The sequence below is a fragment of the Heteronotia binoei genome, chromosome 17 (assembly GCF_032191835.1).
Source record: "Heteronotia binoei isolate CCM8104 ecotype False Entrance Well chromosome 17, APGP_CSIRO_Hbin_v1, whole genome shotgun sequence".
In the NCBI taxonomy this organism is placed as follows: Eukaryota; Metazoa; Chordata; class Lepidosauria; order Squamata; family Gekkonidae; genus Heteronotia; species Heteronotia binoei.
In genome coordinates, this window is record NC_083239.1 from 45,045,190 (window position 1) to 45,066,953 (window position 21,764).

Below are 21,764 nucleotides of genomic sequence, written 5' to 3' on the forward strand. Positions count from 1 at the left end.
TCAGGAGATATCCACTATTACTTTGTCTAGCTTCATAAAAACATTGATTAGAGTTTGTTTTCCATGAAAAGTAGCACGCTAGTTTCTTGTTCATAGAAACTAACCACACGAGAGAATTTTTAGAGTATAGTTATTAATATTCATATTAATGGTCCCAGAAAAAAGTAAACTAGATACTGGGCAGCATCCACACATTGCTGGGTATTGTGCTATCATTGCAATACAGTAATTAGCTGCACCTAAACTAGCCTGTTCAAATAGGATAACCAGTTGTGAATTACTGCTATAGTACAGAGTAACAATAGCACAGCATCCAAGGAAGTGTGGATGTAGCAACAACCAAGAAGTGAGCAAGGGGACTAAACGGCAGGTGAAATTAGAAATGCTGTTTTCAGAATTCAGTACTATAAGAAACATAGATTACCTACAGCAATAGAGCATGTACTCAAATGCAAGACATTTTCCCAAGTATGCCATCCAAAAATAAGGGGGTTGTCTTATATTTGCATACAAGTTATAATTATGTCCAATAATTTGTTTGTGTGTGTGTATAAAATATTTTAGGGGGGTTGTCTTACATTCACTCCTTTTGAGTGAATACAGTATTTTCTCATCTGGACATGCAAGAAAAAGTAGAATGACCAAGGTGTCTTGTGACAATTTAAAAAGATTAATAAATTGCAGCATGAGCTTTTCAGAGCATTAGATACAGAAAAAATTAAGCAATTAACACAGCAAAAAGAAAGCAGCTATCAGACAAAAATCATATAAACACAGCAAAACACTACTACAAAATAAAGCTGCGTGAATACAACAACAGAGTAGTCCCCAAGGTACAGCTTTCTATTGGACAGGGTTATACAGCCCTAGTTTACTGCAGAAGTGAATGCTCAGTTATAACTTTGCCTCAAAATTACGGTTTTTGCAAGATGAAACAGGAAGAGCAAAGCCATTACATTAGGATACAAGAATGAAATTGCATTAATCCAACAGATCCAGGGGTCCACAATGTGGTGCCCACTGAAAACTTTCCTTTTACCTGCCAAGTATTTTTATAGAGGAGTGGCTTTTGCCCAGCAGGGCTTCTGATTGGCTGTGCAGATTTTTAAAGAGTTGCTTCAGCAGCAGCTGCCACCACAGCATAGGGATCCTTACTATGTGACTGAAAGTAAGCTCTTTTTATGCAACACAACATTTTAAATAATATGTATTTTAAAGGGCATCCTATTAAACAAAGCTTCTGCCTCAACTATTAGAGTTATGTATGATCTCACTCCCTAATATTTTGTAGTTGGCTCTGCCTCCTGAAGCAGCTATTTTGTGGTTGTACCCACTATCCCCTTTCAGAATTTTGAAGCTGCCCACTTACTGAAAAAGGTTGGAGGCCCCTGTGATGATCCAAGAAGTGCTACAAAACCCAGCAACCATCCCCAAAGTGAAATAAAACTAGGAAGATTGTTTCTCTGAATTTTATAGGCTTTGCATGGTCACTAATTAAGGGGTGGAGTCCACACAGTTAATTTAGAAGCAGAAAAAAAGATGGCCAGTTAAATGTTCAGTAGAATGAATCCTGAGCACTCATCTGAATTTTTGCAAGGAAGATCAGCAAAAAAGTTATAAAACAGAAGCACTATGAGTAAAAAAATACCAGCCAAGAATAACCGCTGTTGGCTGCTTCCTCTTCCTCCGTTATTTCCCCTTCATATGGTCCAAAGTGAATTCCTGCAGGGATAACTTCTCCTTCATTCCAGACTCCTAGGCCAGCATTGGGGATATCAGAAGGGCCAATTCTCAAACCTGAGGGTAAAGTGAGAGCTGCTCTCTTTTCTAGTCCTATTTCTGCAGCTGCATCTTTGATGAAAACTGGAAGACCATGAACTGAACACTCATCAATAAAAAATACTGAGCAATATTCACAATCTAGGAAATTAAAAAACTGAATTAAGTATTGATATTATTCAGTAAAAAGTCCTTTCATTTCCATATTTATAAATTTCCAAAAGTAATTATGATGAAAACTGGTATATAGTAATCCATCACTCCCATCTGTGAAATTTGCATTACTTCTCATAAAGATACTGCCAGTTAATTGATCCACTGTTAATGGATCAAAAACTAAACTGTTTCAGTTTCAGTTTATTTCAATTTATATCCCGCCCTTCCCACCAAAGTGGCTCAGGGCGGCTCACAACATATAAGATCTAACATAAATTTTAGATTTAAAATACATCAAGTTACAGCAGTTAAAACAATAAAATAATAAAACATATAAAACAAGCGATCTATCAGAATACTACACTACAACCTTCTATAGAAGGTTGCCATGAACTTCTATTCTGTCATCTTAGTGATCGCAAGGTTGTAAGGAATAGGTGAACTTCTGAGGCTTCTGTGTCAAAAGGTGACACTTACAGCCAGTGTTCCCTCTAAGCTGAGTTAGCGTGAGCTAGCTCACAGATTGTTAGCTTCCAGTTCACACATTTTTGTCTTAGCTCAGGAAGGATGATCCCAGAGCACACTAATTTATGCAGTAGCTCACAACTTTAATGCCAGTAGCTCACAAATTCAAATTTTTGCTCATAAGACTCTGCAGCTTAGAGGGAACACAGCTTACAGCCCTCTGATACTGAGGCCACAATTGAACCATACTCCCAGATGGAGAGACTTCAACTTTTTGGAAGCTGTGGACCTGTGGACTATCAACTTGTTCCTAAAGACAATCATGTGATCAGAGATCAGGGCACAGGGGGGGGGGGTGGAAACTAAAAGTGAATAACAGAAATGAACATCCCTAGCAGACCCTGAAGTAAGCATCTCAATAACTTGCCAAATAATTATTTCAAGGAACTGTGCAGGCAATGGTGAGCAAATGAGAACTCCACAATAACAAACCATTTAGAGGGGCTGACTTCCTTTCCACCACAAAGAAATTCACAAGAAATCCAATCTTCCTTTCTCATCCACTGCACAAAGGAAGCCAGAAATTTACTATTCCAGGGCAGTGAAATCACCATGGGGAATTCTCTAGATCTTGTAAGCTACCTCCGTAAATTTCTGTAGCAGCTACAGGATGCTTTGTTTTGTTTCAAAGCAAAGAGATGTCATTTGTACTGCTTTGAGATGCATTTGTATTGCCCCACTCAGAGTTATAGGTAAAGGAAATCATCTAAAGATCTCTACAGAATTGACTGGGAAGTTTCTGCTAAAACATCATTGGTAGCTGAATGATGCAAATACAACTAGAGATCCAATTCCCATTCCCTTGGTGATAATTTGCTGCCCTGGCCCCTGAGATAGTCAAGTGTTGGAAAGAACTGACCCTTCAGTTCAGGAAAGCTTATCAACTTACACATCCTCCAGTACATCTAGCAGCAGCTGTTTCAGTATGGGAACCATCTATCAACCACAAGTCCCACTGGGGAATGGTACTGCCCACTGTCCTGGGACAAAGGGTGGGTAGCGGCTTAGGAAATGGTGCTCTAAAGAACCACAGATGGCATGTCAAAAAACCACATGTGGTACATGTGAATTCTTAAAGAAATTTTAATGCAGCTTATTTGAAACTTATTTCAAAAGAACCATTAAAACCAGGTAGCTGCATCCCATGCCACAATGAATTGTTACAGCCAATACTCCCTCTAAGCTGTGGAGTCTTGTGAACAGGGCTTTTTTTGAGCAGGAGCACACAGGAACAGAGTTCTGGATGGCTTGGCATTGGGGTGTATGGCTTAATATGCATATAAGTTCCTGATGGGCTTTTTCTATTAAAAAGCCCTGCTTCTGAGCAAAAAAATTGTGAACTATTGGCATTAAAGTTGTGAGGAAGCGATTTGTCCACTGAATATATTAGTTCCATCTGGGGTCATCCTTCCTGAGCTAAGACAAAAATGTGTGATGTGAGCTGGAGGCTAGCTCACACTAACTCTTCTTAGAGAGAACACTGGTTACAGCCCAGGACCAATGTGTATGGTTGAATTTAAAGAGATTGGGGTTAAGCAATCTGAGAATATCCATCTCTTCCCAATCCTACAGTCACTACAACTCAAGATATGGGCATATTTGTTAAAATATTTTAAATAGTTTAAAATGTAAATATAAGGCCTATTTTTTGTTGTTTAGTCCCACAGTCAAGTCCAACTCTTTGCGACCCCATGGACAAAGTCACACCAGGCCCTCCTGTATTATAAGCTGTAGAGTTACATGAATAATGTGAAAATCTGAAAAACAAACCACAGTGTATTATAACATGGACTCTTGGAGCTGCCTTATATTAAGACAGACCATTGTTTAATCATTGTCTACTTTGACTGGCAGTGGCTCTCCAGGGTCTTTGATCCTTTGAACTAAAAATGTTACCTGAACCTTTGAATGAAAATGTCAGGGTATGGTCCTAGAATTTTCTCTGTGGAAAGCAGATGCTCTACCACTGAGCATGGCTCTTCCCCAAATAAACATTAATTATAAACATTTTTTTCCAAGCAAACATAGGACTTGAAACTAGAAAATTCTTATTTAAAAGATTTTATCACTTACACAAGAAATCATCATCTTTTGGTTCATTTATTTCCATATATGTTTTTTTCTCTCTTTTCCGTAAACTGTATTTACTACCTGGTTTGTTCTGCTCTTTTTTCTCAGACTCTTTTTCCTCAGAAAAAAATTTCTTTGGTAAAGCTGAAGATGAGTATGTATACAACTTAGTTTTTGTAATGCATGAACTCAAGGAAAACACATGGAATACATGCAAGACTAAGAACAAAACTATTTTTGCTGTAAGATGGCTGTAGAAAGCCAACCGAGAAGACCATATTATATTATACTTCATAATGGTACTACCTACTTTAAATCTTTAATAACATTTCAGATTCTCCAATAAATTCTGTAAAATATCAAACATTAGTAAAATAATGAAATTATCAAACTGGATAGGATGGGAAACAAAAGAAATAGGATATGAACGGATGATTAGTGACATAAACTGTTAACAACTGCACAGAATACCTGAATCATTATGCTTTTTCCTTGACCAGCAACAAGGGAAAAAAACATGTGCAAACAACTGAGAGGGCTAATAAGAAACAATGGAAGTGTACAGTGAACTATCAAGCTTAATAAAAACTAGTGCATCATGGATTCCCAGATTTACCTCCATCAAGGATTATAGATACTTCTGTTTCTAAATTTTAGGAAAGTTCAGCACTTTTAACAGCTAGCATAATTGCTGCCAGTGCTATGCTAGTGCATTCTGTATAAATATGAAAAATATGGACAACTGAACATGTATCTTTACATTCCAGAATACTCTTATGTGGGAAATCCTAGACCTGTGTATGAGGGTATTTAAAAATGTGGATAAATTATCCACATTTGGACTGTCTGTCATGGAAAATATAGTACAACCGTTGAATCTGCTGGACAAATTATGTGAAGCCACCAAAAAGGCAGCCCTAGATTGTTTTTTGTTTGACCAAAAAAGAAAAAAAAACGTGCAGTCTTTCTCGATCCTTACGATGTAGATGGATTTATGTAAACAATTCCCAAATGTTATCAAACACAATGAAGAGTTGTTATTATTGTTTCCTAAATCTCTTAAAGTAGGGTAACAATCTTCTGATAAAGTAATATATCCTACCTCAGGTCTCACCCAGAAGTATATACCATGGAAAAGATATGGTATGGTGACTGAATTAACATAAAGAGTTTCAGAAAGAAAAGTAGTAATAATAATGGCAGGACATTACAGTGCCAAACATGACATTGAAAACGAAGGAATTGCCTAGCTTCCATAGTGCCAGTGTCAAGAGGGAAGCCTAGCTTATCTCACAGAGTTCTGAGGATAAAACAAAGGATAGGAAATCCATACAGGCTACTTTGAGCTCCTTAAAGAAGAAAAAGAAAGGTCCCCTGTGCAAGCACCAGTCGTTTCCGACTCTGGGGTGACGTTGCTTTCACAAAGTTTTCACAGCAGACTTTTTACAGGGTGGATTGCTATTGCCTTCCCCAGTCTTTTACACGTCCCCCCCAGCAAGCTGGGGACTCATTTTACCGACCTCGGAAGGATGGAAGGCTGAGTCAACCTCGGGCCAGCTACCTGAATCCAGCTTCCACCAGAATCGAACTCAGGTCGTGAGCAGAGAGTTCAGATCACAGTACTGCAGTACTGCTGCTTTACCACTCTGCACCACAGGGTCACTTCCTTAAAGAAAGGGTGGGATAAAAAATGCTGCTTTAAAAAAGATATGCCAACTCAGCTTCCAGAGGGCAAAATAAAAATATAATGAATGAATGCATTTTGCTTTGCATAGAGTACCATTTGAGCAGAAAGATTTTAAGCCCTAGTGTTGGGGAATGCTGTTTAAATTTCAGTATGAATTATTTCAATACCAATTGTAAAAGCCACTAACGTTTTAAAGAGATTTCCCCCTTCATATTATAGACTTAATAGCTGAATTATTTTGAGGTTGTGGAGAAACGCCATCTGAGAGTGTTGGTGCTTCATCCAAAAAGGCAGGGATCAGTAAATCCATTCAGCAGGCTTTGTAGCCTTCCCCTCACTCCCCCCCTCCCTTCCAGAGCCAAACCAACAACGCTAGGGGGAAAGTCTCCTAGAGAAGCAGGAAGTGCTGTTGTTCTTGCCATGTGCTAGGCAGGAAGAGTTTCTCAGTTGGCAGCAGGCGCTCCGGAAGGGAGGCTGCTTGCCTATGAGCTCCGGCCTGTGGGGGAGGCCTGCTCAGGAAAATGAGGCCTCCAGGCAGTAAGACAAAGTAAGTCATCAAGAAGGGCAGAGTATGTTTAGATCAGGGCCAACCGGATGCGTTTATAATCAACTTTTCTTTGTTATGCTGTTTGCTGTGCTGTGCTGTGCTGGGCTGTGCTGTGCTAATTTTGTAGATGCAACTGCTTTTGTTTTGTTTTTCTTTTCCTATCATTTTTACTGTTTAAATAAATGTTTTTTCTGTTTTAAATACTGGCAGTCAATCTCTGTACCACATAGATCCCCAGACCGCTTTAGACCACGCTGTTTTATAAAGGGGGCCCCGGGGAAGGGGGAAGGCATGCAGTTGGGTAAGGTGCCAATCCTCCAGGGGTGCCCCAAAGAAGCGCTGAGGTCTCTGTGAAACCCAAGTGCAGGGTGGCAGAGGACCTTGAGGCCTAGCCACATAGCAGGAGAGGGGGATTGGGAGTCCTGTTCCTCTCAATCTGAACCCCGGGACTGAGCAGGTGGTGGCAGCGAGCCCAAGGGGCAGGAGGAGAAATAGCTCCCTCCAGGAGTTGGCGACTCAATAGGGAGCTGACGGGACCGGGTCTGAAGGCCGAATCGGGCCGGTTCCGTCACACTTGGCGGCAGCGGTGGGATAAGAACAAACAGAGAACTTGATTGGCCAGGCATTTTTGGTTTTTGATGCGTGCAAGCACCCAAAGGAAGCAACAGCGGTTTTGTTTTATTTTCGGGTCAACTGGAGTAGGGAAAGTTTAGCTAGTTAGGATGGAGCGTGCTAAGAAACTGGAAATCCTGAAGATGACAAAGCCACAGCTCCAGGAAGAGTGCGCAAAGCAAGAGCTGGAGTGTGACAACCTGACTGTAGTAGATATGCAAGTCCTCCTGTTGGAGCATCTTGAGCATGCAGGGGCACCTGCAAAAGTGGCCCCCACCCAGTCAGACGCAACCTTGCGGCTACAGATGGAACTGGAGAGAATGCGTATCGAGGCGGACCAAGACCGCAGGCGGGAGGAAGCAGAGAGGGATGCAGTCCGCAGACGGGAGGAAAGAGAGAGAGAGGAACGACAAGCAGAGAGGGATGCGATCCGCAGACAGGAAGAAGCAGAGATCCGCAGACGGGAACAAGAAGAGCAACGTCGCCATGAGCTTGAGGTGCTACGTCTGGAAGCTGAACTAAGCAAAGAGATCCAAGTCACCCCCAAAGACTTTGCAGTGTACAAGGAGGGAGAAGACCCCTCCATGTACCTCTCCAACTTTGAGAGGGCAGCCAAACAGTGGGGGATTGCAGAGGAGGACTATATGTCTTACCTCTGTAGCAACCTGACTGGAGAGCTTTCAGCCATCTATTACAGCATGCCTATGGAAGATGGGGGGATAACTTTTGCGGCCTATAAGGCCACTGTATTTAAAAGGTTTAAACTGGGGCCAGACCACTCCCGAAAGCAGTTCAGGGGTTTGGCTCCACAAGAATGTAAGTCCTATTCTGAATTTGGGGTAATGAAGGAACAGACAGTTCCAGTGTTATTGGGCCGGGATTTGTTGGTTGGCCAGTACTCTATCAAGGCTGTACCCCGCAGCCAAACCCCCAGGGGAAAGTGGGAGGAGGAAGGCAACTTTAAGGAAGCCGCCTCACCACCAACCAGGGAGGGGGAGGTAGCCCAGGTTACTGAGGACGAAGAGAGGGCAGTCACCCAGGAGGGGGAGGACCAGCCTGTCTCCAGCCCTGGAGTAGGGTGTTCTCAAGGGGAGAAGGGGTGTAGCTTTCCCCAAGTGCAGCAGGAGGCTGTGGATGTTCCTAGCGAGGAAGGGAACCTGTCTAGCGTAAAGGATGTGCAAGCTGAAGAGACCGAGGTGGAGAGTGGAGATTTCACAGGAGGTTCTGAGAGCAGCAAGGCTAATGTGGGCTCAGAGGAGCACATAGCTGAAGGCTTGGGGGGACGGGAGCGGTTCCAGAAGGGGGTCCGGAGCGGCCTTAGGTTGGAACCGGTTCACCAAGTAGCTGTGGATCAGGAAGTGGGATCGTCCGAGACGCTCTCAAAACAGGTCGTCTTGAAGCAGGGCAGACAGGAGTCCTGGGAAGCTGTGGAACCTTCCAGGCAAGAAGGGGGTCAGTTTGGTAGTGCTGAAAAACCAACCGAGGGGACTGAGAACCCAAGCCAAACCCTCAGGGGAAGGTGGGGGGAGGAAGGCAACGTTAGGGAAGCCACCTCACCACCAACCAGGGAGGGGGAGGACCAGTCTGTCTCAAACCCTGCAGGAGGGTGTGCCCAACGGGAAGAGGGGTGCCAATTTCCACAAGGGCTGCAGGATGCTGTGGAACCTTCCAGGCAGGAAGGAGCTCAGTTGGCTGACATTGAAAAACCAACTGAGGGGGCGGAGAACCCAGATCAAACTTTGGCTGGGTGTTCTGGAAACAGTGGGACTAGGGGTGGCTGGAAGGAACAGATGATAGGAAGTCTGGGGGAGCCAGGAATGTTCCTGTCTGAGGTTCAAAGTGACCCTAGGCTGGAAACACTGTGTGAGGTGGCAAGGGACCAGAAAGTGGAGTTCTCAGAAGCTGAGACAGGGGATAGGGTGATGGATTTCCTGCCACTTCATACTGGTGAACGGAAAGTGGAATGGGAGGGACCCCATATGATTGGGGATGACCTGGACGATGCTACTTATGTGGTGGCTATGGAGAAAATGGGAAAGGCAGTTGAAGTGGGGCAGGTGAATATACCACAGCCATTCTCTGCAAGGCCCATGGTGTTGCATATAGGTAGGAAGGAAGGAGACACAAAGAAGCTGGGACAGCAATTGTTTGGAGCCCCAGAGGTGGTTTTCTGGGAGGACAGAGTGGATCGAGGGAACATTCCACCAATGAGGGATAAAGAAGAGGCAACTGTGCGGGAACTGGGCAGTTTCCAACCTCATATGTGGGGCCAGGAATTCCCTCCTTTGATGGGCCGCTCACCCCAGCAACAGCAGCAACGGAGGGAGAGCACCAAACTCCAGAGGTGGTCCTGGGAGATGGAGGAGTACATCTTAAAGACTGGACATTCCTGCTGCATGCAGCCATGCAAAGTTTTGTCCAGAAAGGACATGGGCACCTAGGGTGCTGGACTTTGTGTATTATTGGAGAAATACCTGAATGTTTGTGTAATGTTTTGGTTAATGGGTTTCTCCTTGTTTGGTTGGATTCTGCTACGGGGTCACCTCTGTAGGAGGCAACCCCTTCGGCTCAGAATTTAAGGAGGGGGACGTGTGGAGAAACGCCATCTGAGAGTGTTGGTGCTTCATCCAAAAAGGCAGGGATCAGTAAATCCATTCAGCAGGCTTTGTAGCCTTCCCCTCACTCCCCCCCTCCCTTCCAGAGCCAAACCAACAACGCTAGGGGGAAAGTCTCCTAGAGAAGCAGGAAGTGCTGTTGTTCTTGCCATGTGCTAGGCAGGAAGAGTTTCTCAGTTGGCAGCAGGCGCTCCGGAAGGGAGGCTGCTTGCCTATGAGCTCCGGCCTGTGGGGGAGGCCTGCTCAGGAAAATGAGGCCTCCAGGCAGTAAGACAAAGTAAGTCATCAAGAAGGGCAGAGTATGTTTAGATCAGGGCCAACCGGATGCGTTTATAATCAACTTTTCTTTGTTATGCTGTTTGCTGTGCTGTGCTGGGCTGTGCTGTGCTAATTTTGTAGATGCAACTGCTTTTGTTTTGTTTTTCTTTTCCTATCATTTTTACTGTTTAAATAAATGTTTTTTCTGTTTTAAATACTGGCAGTCAATCTCTGTACCACATAGATCCCCAGACCGCTTTAGACCACGCTGTTTTATAAAGGGGGCCCCGGGGAAGGGGGAAGGCATGCAGTTGGGTAAGGTGCCAATCCTCCAGGGGTGCCCCAAAGAAGCGCTGAGGTCTCTGTGAAACCCAAGTGCAGGGTGGCAGAGGACCTTGAGGCCTAGCCTCACAGCAGGAGAGGGGGATTGGGAGTCCTGTTCCTCTCAATCTGAACCCCGGGACTGAGCAGGTGGTGGCAGCGAGCCCAAGGGGCAGGAGGAGAAGTAGCTCCCTCCAGGAGTTGGCGACTCAATAGGGAGCTGACGGGACCGGGTCTGAAGGCAGAATCGGGCCGGTTCCGCCACAGAGGTTCTATAAAAACAAACACTGAATGACTTGGTAGTCAGCATTTACCAGCTTTGGTTTCTGTAGCAATGTCCGTGGTATGAACAGACATGTCTGTACATGTATTTTTGTGAATTTTCCTGACATCATCTTGATTTGGGGAGACAACTTCTTTAGGGAATTTCTCCATGTTTATCTGCTTATTCTGTAACAAAAATTGTTTTTGTTATATCTTGGCATCTTAACTCATATCTAAAACAGGAATTCTGATGAGGAATTAACAAATACTAACAGAGGTTTTTTGTAGAAAAAGCCCAGCAGGAACTCATTTGCATACTAGATCACACTCTCTGACATCACCATTGTTTTGCACAGGGCTTTTTTGTAGAAAAAGCCCAGCAGGAACATTTGCATTTTAAGCCACACACCCCAACACCAAGCCAGCTGGAACTGCGTTTCTGTGCATTCCTGCTTTTTAAAATGCCCCGCTTATTAACAATAGGCTTGTGCATCAGTTATATTCCATAGCTTGGAGATGTTTTAATATTTATATTGACAAATTAAAATTTTCATAATGTCAATAATATTTTAAATAGATTACCTGTTAGCTTGTTAAGGAAGACTACCCTGTCCTTATCTAAAGTTTTCCTAAGAATTTCTATTCTACAATCAAAAAATATTTGGCCATAATGTACAGAGTATAGTTGGAATAATTATGACAATCTGACTATGAGCATAATTGTTAACATTTGGAGATATTCATTAATTTCACAGAAAAAAAGTTGCATTGTCCTCTCAGTCACCTGCTAAAATACACTAATGGCTGCATTCCTACATTTCCCCTTTGATTGTTCGTATGCGTGAACAAGAGTAATGTCATCAGCAACAGTATAAATATATCCACTATTTCCTTCTCAGCAATCATGTTTTAAATCAATTCATGTGAGGTTCCTTTCTCAACAAGTGTTCAAAATCAATCAATAATTTTAATAAAATAATTAGAAACAAGCCTTCTATTCTTACCTATCAAAACAGGTTTGTTCGCTGCAAATTAAAGAGCGTTCAGCACTGTAACACTGTTAAGGGTACTTCCTAGCCTCTAAAATAACTAAGAGGAGAAAGAAACTTTGAAAACCCCATAAGAAAATATATCAGCCTCTAATAACAGGAAGTCTTGCAGCACCTTAAAGGCTAACTAACAAATTGCTGCATAAACTGTCATGAGATAGAGATCACAGTGAGATGCTTAATATGTTATCCCTAGTTTACTCTCTGAAACATTTGATTCCTAAATTGTCTGAAAATTTATGTGATAATTGCAAATCCAAACCCAAATAATTCCCCTGAAAGCTAATGATTCTGAACAATTCGCTCTGTCAAATAAAATCTTGGGACAGAAATCATACACCCCTACTGTTGTCAGTGACCAATTTCACACTGCACCTTTAATCCTGGTCTAGCCCTGTCCCCAAGCTGACATTCTACACTAAAATCATAGAATCATAGAGTTGGTTTCTCTGATTCTAGTGTAGAATGTCAGTTTGAGGACTGGGCTAAACCAGAATTAAAGGTCTAATGCAGGGGTGTTGAACATGCAATTTGGGGGGCAAATCAGGCCCCCGGAGGGCTCCTAACAGGCCCCTGAGCAACTGGCTGTCATCTGCTTTCTTCTCCCTCTCTCTTGCTTCCTTCTGCATAACAGCCTGCTTTGCAAGGCTTGCTCAGTCGCACAGGAGCTACAGAGCAAAGCCTCTATGTTCTCCATTGGCTGAGGCTCCCCCCCACCAGTTCCCTGGGAAAGGAAGGAAAGAACCAGAGCTTCCTTTGCCCAGTTCTCTGGATCCCATGGGAGACATACAAAGAAAGCATCCTTAAGACCAATGAGTGCTAACGTTTTAAGTTTTTAAAAATATATATATTTGTGTTTGTGTTCTTTATAAAATTTATATCTCTGCTCCCTAATCTTAAATAGATAGACATATGGCCTGCCCGACATGACTCGGTCCAACTCGACATGGCCTGGCTCAACAAGCTCTCATTTAAGTCAGATCTGGCCCTAATAACAAATGAGTTTGACACCCCTGGTCTAGTGTGAAATTGGTCACTGTCTTTTTTACGTCAGCAAAATGTTTCTTAAAACTAATTAGAGTCTATGCCAGTACATACAATCCAGATTTAAAAAAAAATTATTACAAACACATGGACAAATATTCAAGAGGATCTTACTTGGTCATGGTTCTGTTTCTTCTTCTTTTCTTCTTTCAGGCTATTCAAATTATATGATAGTCTAAAAGGTTTAACTGGGGATAAAATGTGAGCAAATATTCAATAAAATAAACATATTACTTACTGAGAATATAAACATATCTATGATAATCATAAGAACAAAAAAGTAAACATGTATTCTGATCTTCCCTCATATTTTAGTTAAAGCCCATCAGTCATATTGACAAAGTTACAGTACTATTGCTCTAAATCTAGTGTTTAAAATACAGCAAGATCCATTCTATGAGAATCACACGTTATATGTGAATGTACGTAACAAAGCACCATGTCAACTTCTAAGCAAATGCAGTTGGAGGTAGCAGTTTCCACCAGAATAATGGAGGGAAGTATGTTTAATGCTTTCACCACCTATCATTTCCCTCCAAATCCGTTTCCTTTGTAAGGTTCCAGATGTGTTTGCATGAACATGTTCCACTTAGAAAAAAGATGCTTAACAGAATGTGTTCATTATAAATTCAAATAATTTGTGTTTGAACTGGTAGCTGGGTCCCTTGCAGTTTATGGAAATATAAAAACAATAATTGTACAGATTTCTCTTGATTATTTCAGATGGGTGTTAATCTACAGCAGAAAAATAAAACAGAAATCTAGTGGAAGCTTAAAGATCAACAAATCTATGCCATTTTAGTTTTCATGAGATAGATCTATGCATCTGATAAAGTGCAAGCTTATGCCAGAATAAATTTTGTTAGACTTTAAGGTTCCACTACTCTCCTGTTTCATAAGAACCATTCAAAAGGAAAATAAAATTTCATATTTTTCTTCCCCTTATTTTTGCATTTCCACTTACATGTTTACTACTGCTGTATCACAGAAATGCATCCCATGATATATACATGCATTGGTAAACATTGGGTTGCCTAGGTAAACAGCGTGATAAAAGACATGGATGGAAATAGGGGATTTACACATTAAGCTTTCCTTGGTTATATTAACCTGACTCCTCATACAAACTCATTGTAGTTCAGTTACGTGTAATGTAAATTTCCAGCTGATGCTACAGCCTTGATTTTCATGTAAAAATTTAATCCCATCAAAAATAATTCACCACAAGTATAAATCAATCTATGTGCAGTAATGTGACAATCAGGAGGATATCCATACATCCCAGTAAATGTGGACTTTTAGTGGTTATGCAAAAGAAAATATGGTATAGGGCACCAGCAACTACTAAGTAAGATGAGTAGAATCACACTCCTCTTGTGAATTTTCTTCCTCAGAAAATGGCAAGTATAATGTTTCTGGCAGATTGTGGCAGGGTAATCAGCAGTGGTCAAGAGAAAAGAAAAAGTGACAGCTGCTTTTCTTGCAGTAGGATTTGTAAAGGCAGAAACAGGATAAGAAAAAGTGTCTTGAATAATTTATTTTAGTTTCCACTACTATCTATGGCCTAGGAAGACATTCAATATCCACCAGATACATTTGTAGGGCAAAACAGATTACACTGTAACTATTCAACAAACAAACAGAATTTATACAAGCTCTCAACTAAACAATCAAAGGATACAGGATAACTATATCTTCCATGCAGTTTTTATACACAGAGGTGTCTTTCAAGAGAGGCTTTCAGCCAATTACTCCATATGTCTCATTATATCAAAGAAACATTAGGATTGTCATTTACCTAAAGGTTTTGGTGTCCACTCTTCATCTGACTCAGAAGACTCATTCCCTGCAGTTTTTTTGGACTGCTGCACATGGTACATAAATGCTGGTTTAGGATTAGGAAGACCTAATAAAATAGTCCATTGTGAGGGATTGTCTTGTAATTTCTGAAACAATCGTACTGAAAAAAATGTTTGCACAAAGCTGTACCTAACAGAGACTTATACAAAATTGATCACCAGCAAACTGCTGTTGTGAAGGAAAGCCAGACATTTGTGTGAAATCTCTACCCAATCGGAGAAACTTCAGATCAGTGGAAGAATACATCTACCCTCAGGAACATTTAGCAAGGTGAAATATAATCCCTGTTTATTTAAACAAAATAAAGCCACAGTTGAATACTAACAGAACACTGCAAAAGTAGTTTAATAAGTGCTTTATAAATCAAGTCAAATACACAAAACATGTTTTAAAATATTATCTTCGGCATTCTATGAAATTGGTCACTACTGCTATTATGCTGATTTAGAGATGAAGCTGAAAGATAGTGGTTTCTCCAAGGCTACCAAGGGAATCCCATGTTTGGGCAGGAATTTGAATCCAGATCTACCAAATACAGTTTCAGCATCCTGTTCACAACTTCTCAATAAACTCTCCTTCTCCTAAGTTTGGTCTCCAGATTCTAACTACCTAACAATAAAAACCCAGCATTTTAAATGTATTTTCAAATGTTAATACACACTAAATGATGTAATCCAGTTAGGTAAGGGTAATAATAATGTAAGCAATTGGCATGTTTGTTTCAGCATGTGGTGGCCTAACTATATAAAATACATATTTGTCCAACATTAATAAATGTAGATGAGCCTCTTGCAGGATCATTTTCCCACAAATAAACGTTAAAAGGTTTTAGCTATGTTCAATTTATTTTGCAAATGACAATCTTAATTATTTCATTATTTTACTCTTCCTCCCTCTTTTCATTTCCAGTAACTCCTCTCACCTAGTTTAGTCATAAATTCATAGTTCTCTTTCATGTTTTTATAGCGGATTTTCTCCCATTCTCCCATTTCAGCCCATTGCTCTTTGGGGAAATAGATGGATAGCTCTTTAAAAGCATCATCAGCCTAATGTAAGGGAAGGAAAAGGGACATTATACATTTTGTGGCTTATGATTTTGCTAAAAATGTTTTGCAGACAGGTTTTACAAAGGTAATCAGTATACCAATTGTATTTTTTAAAACACAGATTAAATGTGCAATTAACTAATAGAGCTGACAACAAAGGCTCAGAAGTTGCTATGTAGGCTGAAAAACTACACCCGTTCACGTACCACTTAGCAAATTTTTATGAAAAAGAAACAGCTTTTCCTTCAGGTCTGTACCCCAAATTAATGAATATTTTCTATTTTATTATATAATGTTATAGCTTAATTTAGTAATATGCACTAAAGCAGAGTATCCAGTTGAAATTAGAGTAATTTTTTAAAAAAATCTAGATCAGGGGTGTCAAACATGTGGCCCAGAGGCCAAATCAGGCCCTTGAAGGGCTCCTACCAGGCCCCTGAACAACTGGCTGTCATCTGCTTCCTTCTACCTATATCTTGCTTTCTTCTGCATAACAGCTGGCTTTGCAAGGCTTGCTCAATTGCACAGGACCTACAGAGCAAAGCCTCTATTTTCTCCATTGGCTGAGGGTTCTCCCTTGGGGAGGAAGGGGGAAAGGAGAGCTTGTTTGTCTGTGTCCTTTATAAAGTTTAAATCTCTGCTACCTAAATAAGTATACACATGGTCCGGGCCAACATGGCTCGGCTCAACAAGGTCTCATTTATGTCAGATCCAGCCCTCATAACAAATGAGTTTGATACCCCTGATTTAGATCTTCCATTGAAGAAGCAGGCATGCACATGAAAGCTTATACCCAGAATAAAACTTTGTAGGTCTTAAGGTGCCCTTGGACTCAAATTTTGTACTGAAAGGGTTTGTTTGTTTTTAAGTCATTTTTCTCTGCATGTTACTGTAACAAAAAATGTACCCAGGTGGAAGATTTGAGGAGTGGTGTCAATCAAGGTGGTGGTGGGGATAATGCTCCTGATACCTGGACAAAAATTTAGTTGATCCCTGCTAGTCCAACTGGCAGACCAGAAATTATCAGGATCAGCAGCACTGGCACAAACCAATAGAGCAATCATTGTGTGAAAACCTTGCACCATTTGGCTCCACTTATTTTTGCTATAGCAAGTCCTATGAGGAAAGGCTGAAGGAGCTAGATATGTTTAGCCTGGAGATTGGGGGTGCTTTTACATTCAGTTTGATCCAGAGTTTGAGTCTTCAAATCACCTGCCACTGTTACACTTTAATTATTTTCCTTTTACATTTAAGTGTTTCAATTTGGGGCAGTCGGAATACCAGTGATTAGTTAAATGTATAGGATTGCTTGGAAATCGTGCCAACACTGCAAAAACAATACAAATTTAAATTACTAGATGAGGCAAGCAATGATATGTAAAAATTTCAAGTGCTGTCAGTTCTCATGCAAATTATTGCACCTTGTGGTGGCTTTCGGAGGAATCTCTTAAAACGCATGAAAACTTCTACAAGTTTGAAACGCCTGTAGAGAAAAGACCAGATCAAAACTAGTGTCGAGAAAAACAGTTGCAGGAGCAGCCTCAAAATGCATCTCACCGAAACAAATGTAGATGCTTTGGGCAGCAACGAGAACATTAGGTAATGTAAAAGGTGAATTTCCAATGTGATAATAGTCACAAACTGTCAGTGTAAAAACACCCTGAGAGGTGATATGATCACCATCTTTAAGTACTTGAAGGGGTGTCATACAGAGGATGGTGCAGAGTTGTTTTCTGTGCCCCAGAATGTCAGACCAGAACCAACGGGTTGACATTAAATCAAAAGGACTTTTCGGCTAAACTTTAGGAAGAACTTCCTGACAGAGCCGTTCCTCAGTGGAACTGGCTTCTTCTGGAGGTGGTAGGCTCTCCTTCCTTGGAGTTTTTTAAACAGAGGCTAGAAGGTCATCTAACAGCAGTGCTCATTCTGTGAATTAAGAAGATTATGAGAAGGAGGGCTGGAAGGGTTGCATCAGTGCTTAATTCTCATGGCCCTTTCTTACACTCCCAAGGAAATGCCAATCAGGAAGCAATTTTCTCCAGGCCAGTTTGGCCATGAATCCTGGAGGGGTTTTCTGCCATCTTCTGGCCATGGAGCAGAGGTCACTGAGTGTGCATGGAGGAGATAGTTGTGAATTTCCTGCATAGTGAAAGGGGTTGGACTAGATGACCCTGGAGGTCCCTTCCAACTTTATGTTTCTACAATTAAACAAGCCATGGGCAAATCTACCATTTGCACAAGTCCTAAATGTTCAAACCCCATACCCTTTCCCTGAAGTCAGGATTTCCAGGTTTGTGGGGCCCTTCCTAGCAAAAGCTACACAGTAACAGTCCAGTTCTATGAGTCACACCCTTCTAAATCTATTGAAGTCAATGGGATTTAGAAGGGCGTGTTTAGGACTACATTGTAAATCTTATTTCCCTTCTTCCCAGATTCTCATTCAAATTATTTATGTCACGGCTATTTCACAAGATCCCACATCTCACCCATTTCATCCCTCACCTTGGGTTTCTGCCCTTTTTTCTTATTTGTCTGTTTTTTGCCCCTCTCTGTGGAGCTCTTATCCCCTGAGTTTCTCTTTTTGGTACCTGACACCACCCCACCTGCCTCAGTGGCTTTTGTAAGTGGAAAATGAGGAGGAGAGGCTTCACTGGCCTCGTCCTTTAAAGACTTTTCTCTCAGATCTCTTGGATCAGTTTCCTCCATCTCTTTTTCTTCTATAGCTCCCTGACATTCATTTTGAGTTCCCATATGCCCCTGGGCTCCAGTTTTGTCTGAGGTCTCTCCTTTCACCCCCTGCACCTCAGACTTATCTGCAATTTCTTCCCCCAACCCCTGACCTTCTGCCCCAGTGGACATCTCTCCCCCCACCCACAAAAAAAATCCCTGGGTTTCAGTCCCTTTCCCCTCAGTTCCTAAAACAGTTCAGTCAGCTATGCTAAATCCCTCAGCTACCATCCATCACAACAGTCCCCACTCTTCTAATCCAAGCTGGAAATCCCCCCCCCCCTTTTTTTTTTGTTTGGGACTGCTCTGTCCTAATTTATCCCTCAGGGCTAAAAGACCAGCTAAATTGTGGTCCAGCCAAGTCTATCTCCCTTTCTCCTCTTCCCCCCTCAGCCTTCTTCTCCACTCTCAAGCACAATTCTCCCCTCAGAGCGCCCTCGAAGCCCGCCAAAAGCAAACGGCCAATCAGCGACGAGCGCCAGCAAATGACAGCCAATCGTCGGGCAGCGCGGGAAAAAATAAGAACACAGATCGCGCTGCTTGTGATTATTACCTCAGCGCTAGGGAAAGGAGGGTCTTGTCCGTTTTAGAATAGAAATGGGGGGAATAATCTCGAAGGGATGGGGTTCAGCGTCCTATGACAGGCAGAGACGGAGGGGGTGGAAAGAAATAAGAGGCGAACTCCCACAATGTGTATGCGGGAGGTGCCTCAGTCTAGAGTACAGCTGACATTGATTTAAAGACGAGGGAACTTTTTAAAAGGGGGCGTGTGCCTCTGAGCATGTGCAAAGTGCATTGACCCTCCTCGCACGAACGTTGTAAAAAGCCTTGAATGACAATTGTGTAAAATGAACCCTACGTGCGTTTTTAGTGCACAAAATGTCTAGGAGCGGGGGAAGACCCCAGAGGAAAAAAAATAAGGGCTCATGATAGCTCTAAATAAGAGGTATTTCGGCAGGTGCAGCTTTATTATTCTCCGTAATAAACTTCACCTGCCGAAGTTCTACCTTGCTTCTCGCCTGGCGCCATCAGGGCGCTGCTGAAAGGCTTTGCTTTGCCATCAGTGGCCACTGGGTGTCAGTGCAGCTCCATTGGACTAATAAACCCAAATTAATATTGGGTGAATTAGTATTTTGAACAATTTGGGAAGGCAATCAAGCTCTTACTCCTCATCTGTGACCTGGGATCCAACAATAAATTAAGATAAATAACTTCCCCCCTCCCAATACGCTTCTATAGCCATCTTTTCCTCTTTACAATAAAAGCCAGCTGCTGTCCTGAATTCTAGCTGTGGAATAGAACTTGTCCATCCAATTTCCCCAGTGATAAATAGGGAAATAGAGATAGAAATCTAATCTAAGTGGATAAGAAAGCACTGGTCTGCTCTTCTCTTTATGAATTGCAAACCTCTCTGCTTTTGTGGTTTAAACATTCTTCACAATTTACAAGGCCCGGCAATAGTGTCACTTCCAAAATGTGATTAATTTTGACTGCTATTCTCAGGTTCATCCTGTCCCAGGGGTTCCCAAAATTTTTTAGCCTGTGGGGACCTTTGGAATGCTGACACAGGGTTGTGAGCACAACCACAAAATGGCTGCCACAGAAGGTGGAGCAAACCACAAAATGGTCAGGGTATACGGTTATGTATACTTCTAATTATAATTTTTCAACATTCCAGCCAGAAGACCTGTTTGTTTAAAACAGCCTCACCTCACCCTGACCACTTTCTAAAAGCACTTTGTGAACACTATAAAAGGTGTTGGTAGACGCCATTATGGGGACTCCTATCCCAAGGACTTAGGGTGAGTCACAGAGTTCAGTAGGGAAAGTTCCAGCTGCAGTCGTAAAAATGCTCTCTTAGGAGTAAGGCCCATTTAATAAAATGGGACTTGCTCCCAATGTGTACCTTTACTGGAAAAACTCAAACTATAAAGAAAGAAAACACAGGTATCTCTGAGAACATGACAGTCTGGGGCAATCTGGGGCAGTGATGCTCTTGTATTCTTGGTGCTTGGGGGGTCACAGTGGGAGGGCTTCTTGAGTCTGGCCCTGATGGTGGACCTCCTGATGGCACCTGGGTTTTGGCTGCTGTGTGACACAGAGTGTTGGGCTGGGTGGACCATGGCCTGATCCAACATGGCTTCAGTTATGTTATTTCTAAGAGCGTATCTCATTCCATAGCCTAAAGTGATTCCTGGTGACTTGTTTTGTGGAAACTAACATGTAAACCAACAAGTAAAATTTTTATCAGGAAAATCATCATAACAAACCCTGTACACCGTGCAGTGGGCACAATGCAAACTGATTGGCGGAACAGGTTGTAGTCAGCCTAAGGAGCTATCTATTGTGATCAGCTGTTTTTCTCAACCTTCTAAGTATGTTCTTCTAGTGAAGTGCCCAGAAACCAATGCCATGTAATATCTCTTGTTAGGAACAACCAAAATCATATACAACTCTGCAAGATTGCAAGTTCTCCAAAACTCTTCATCAAGCATATTAAAAAGCAAAGGGAGGGAATTCTGATGGAGTGATCCAGAGACCTTGAAAGCTTGCTTTCTGTTTTAAGTTATTTCGCTTTGGGTCATTGTGGATACCCACAAACTTTGGCTGTTTTAAATACTCTGGATCAGGGGTGGCCAAACTTGATTACTGTAGGAGCCACAAAGAATAAACATCAGATGTCTGAGAACCGCAAGACATGAATGTCAGATATTTGAAAGCAGGCAGGCAGGCAGGAAAATAGACTGGGAGGGAGAGGTGGAAAGAAAGCAATTTTAACTCAAAATGTATTCTCCAAGCTGCTGGCTGGCTTTGCTGGGCAAAGCGGTTTAAAGAAATAAGTCCCTTCTCCAAGCTGACCAACAAGGCAGTGGGGGCTTTGGATTGAAAAATAACAACACAATCCTAAGTAGAGGTATTATTTATTCATTTATACCCAAGGTGGCTTACATCATTCTCCTTTCATCCATTTTATCCTCACAGCAACAGCTGTGTGAGGCAGGTTAAGTTGAGGGTATTTGCCTGGCCCAGGGTCATCCATGCTCATTTTCTTTCCAAAGGCATGTCTGGTTTTATGCATTCCAACACTTGCTTGTTTGTCACTTTAGCTGTCCAAAGAATACCCAGGAGCCTTTTCCAGCACCACAGTTTAGTGGAGTTAGAAGGGGGTAACTCAGTTTAGGATTGCCCTATAAATTACAACAT

At 41.9% G+C, this 21,764-nt stretch overlaps 1 protein-coding gene across 2 annotated transcripts in view; it reads right to left on the minus strand.

The window, feature by feature from the left end:
- LOC132586039 (zinc finger protein 271-like) overlaps positions 1–15,829 on the minus strand; it is a 29,742-nt gene extending 13,913 nt beyond the window's left edge. The window contains exons 1-6 of one of the 2 annotated variants that reach the window (XM_060257961.1): positions 15,710–15,829; positions 14,726–14,833; positions 13,042–13,115; positions 10,885–11,020; positions 4,534–4,674; positions 1,649–1,920 (exon numbers count right to left, since the gene is read on the minus strand). In XM_060257961.1, coding sequence (XP_060113944.1) covers positions 1,649–1,920; positions 4,534–4,674; positions 10,885–11,020; positions 13,042–13,115; positions 14,726–14,833; positions 15,710–15,776 — 798 coding nt within the window. In that variant the 5' untranslated portion in view covers positions 15,777–15,829. The remainder of the gene's footprint in view (positions 1–1,648; positions 1,921–4,533; positions 4,675–10,884; positions 11,021–13,041; positions 13,116–14,725; positions 14,834–15,709) is intronic. The other variant, XM_060257962.1, reaches the window with a different exon arrangement.
- Positions 15,830–21,764: the final 5,935 nt, after the last annotated feature.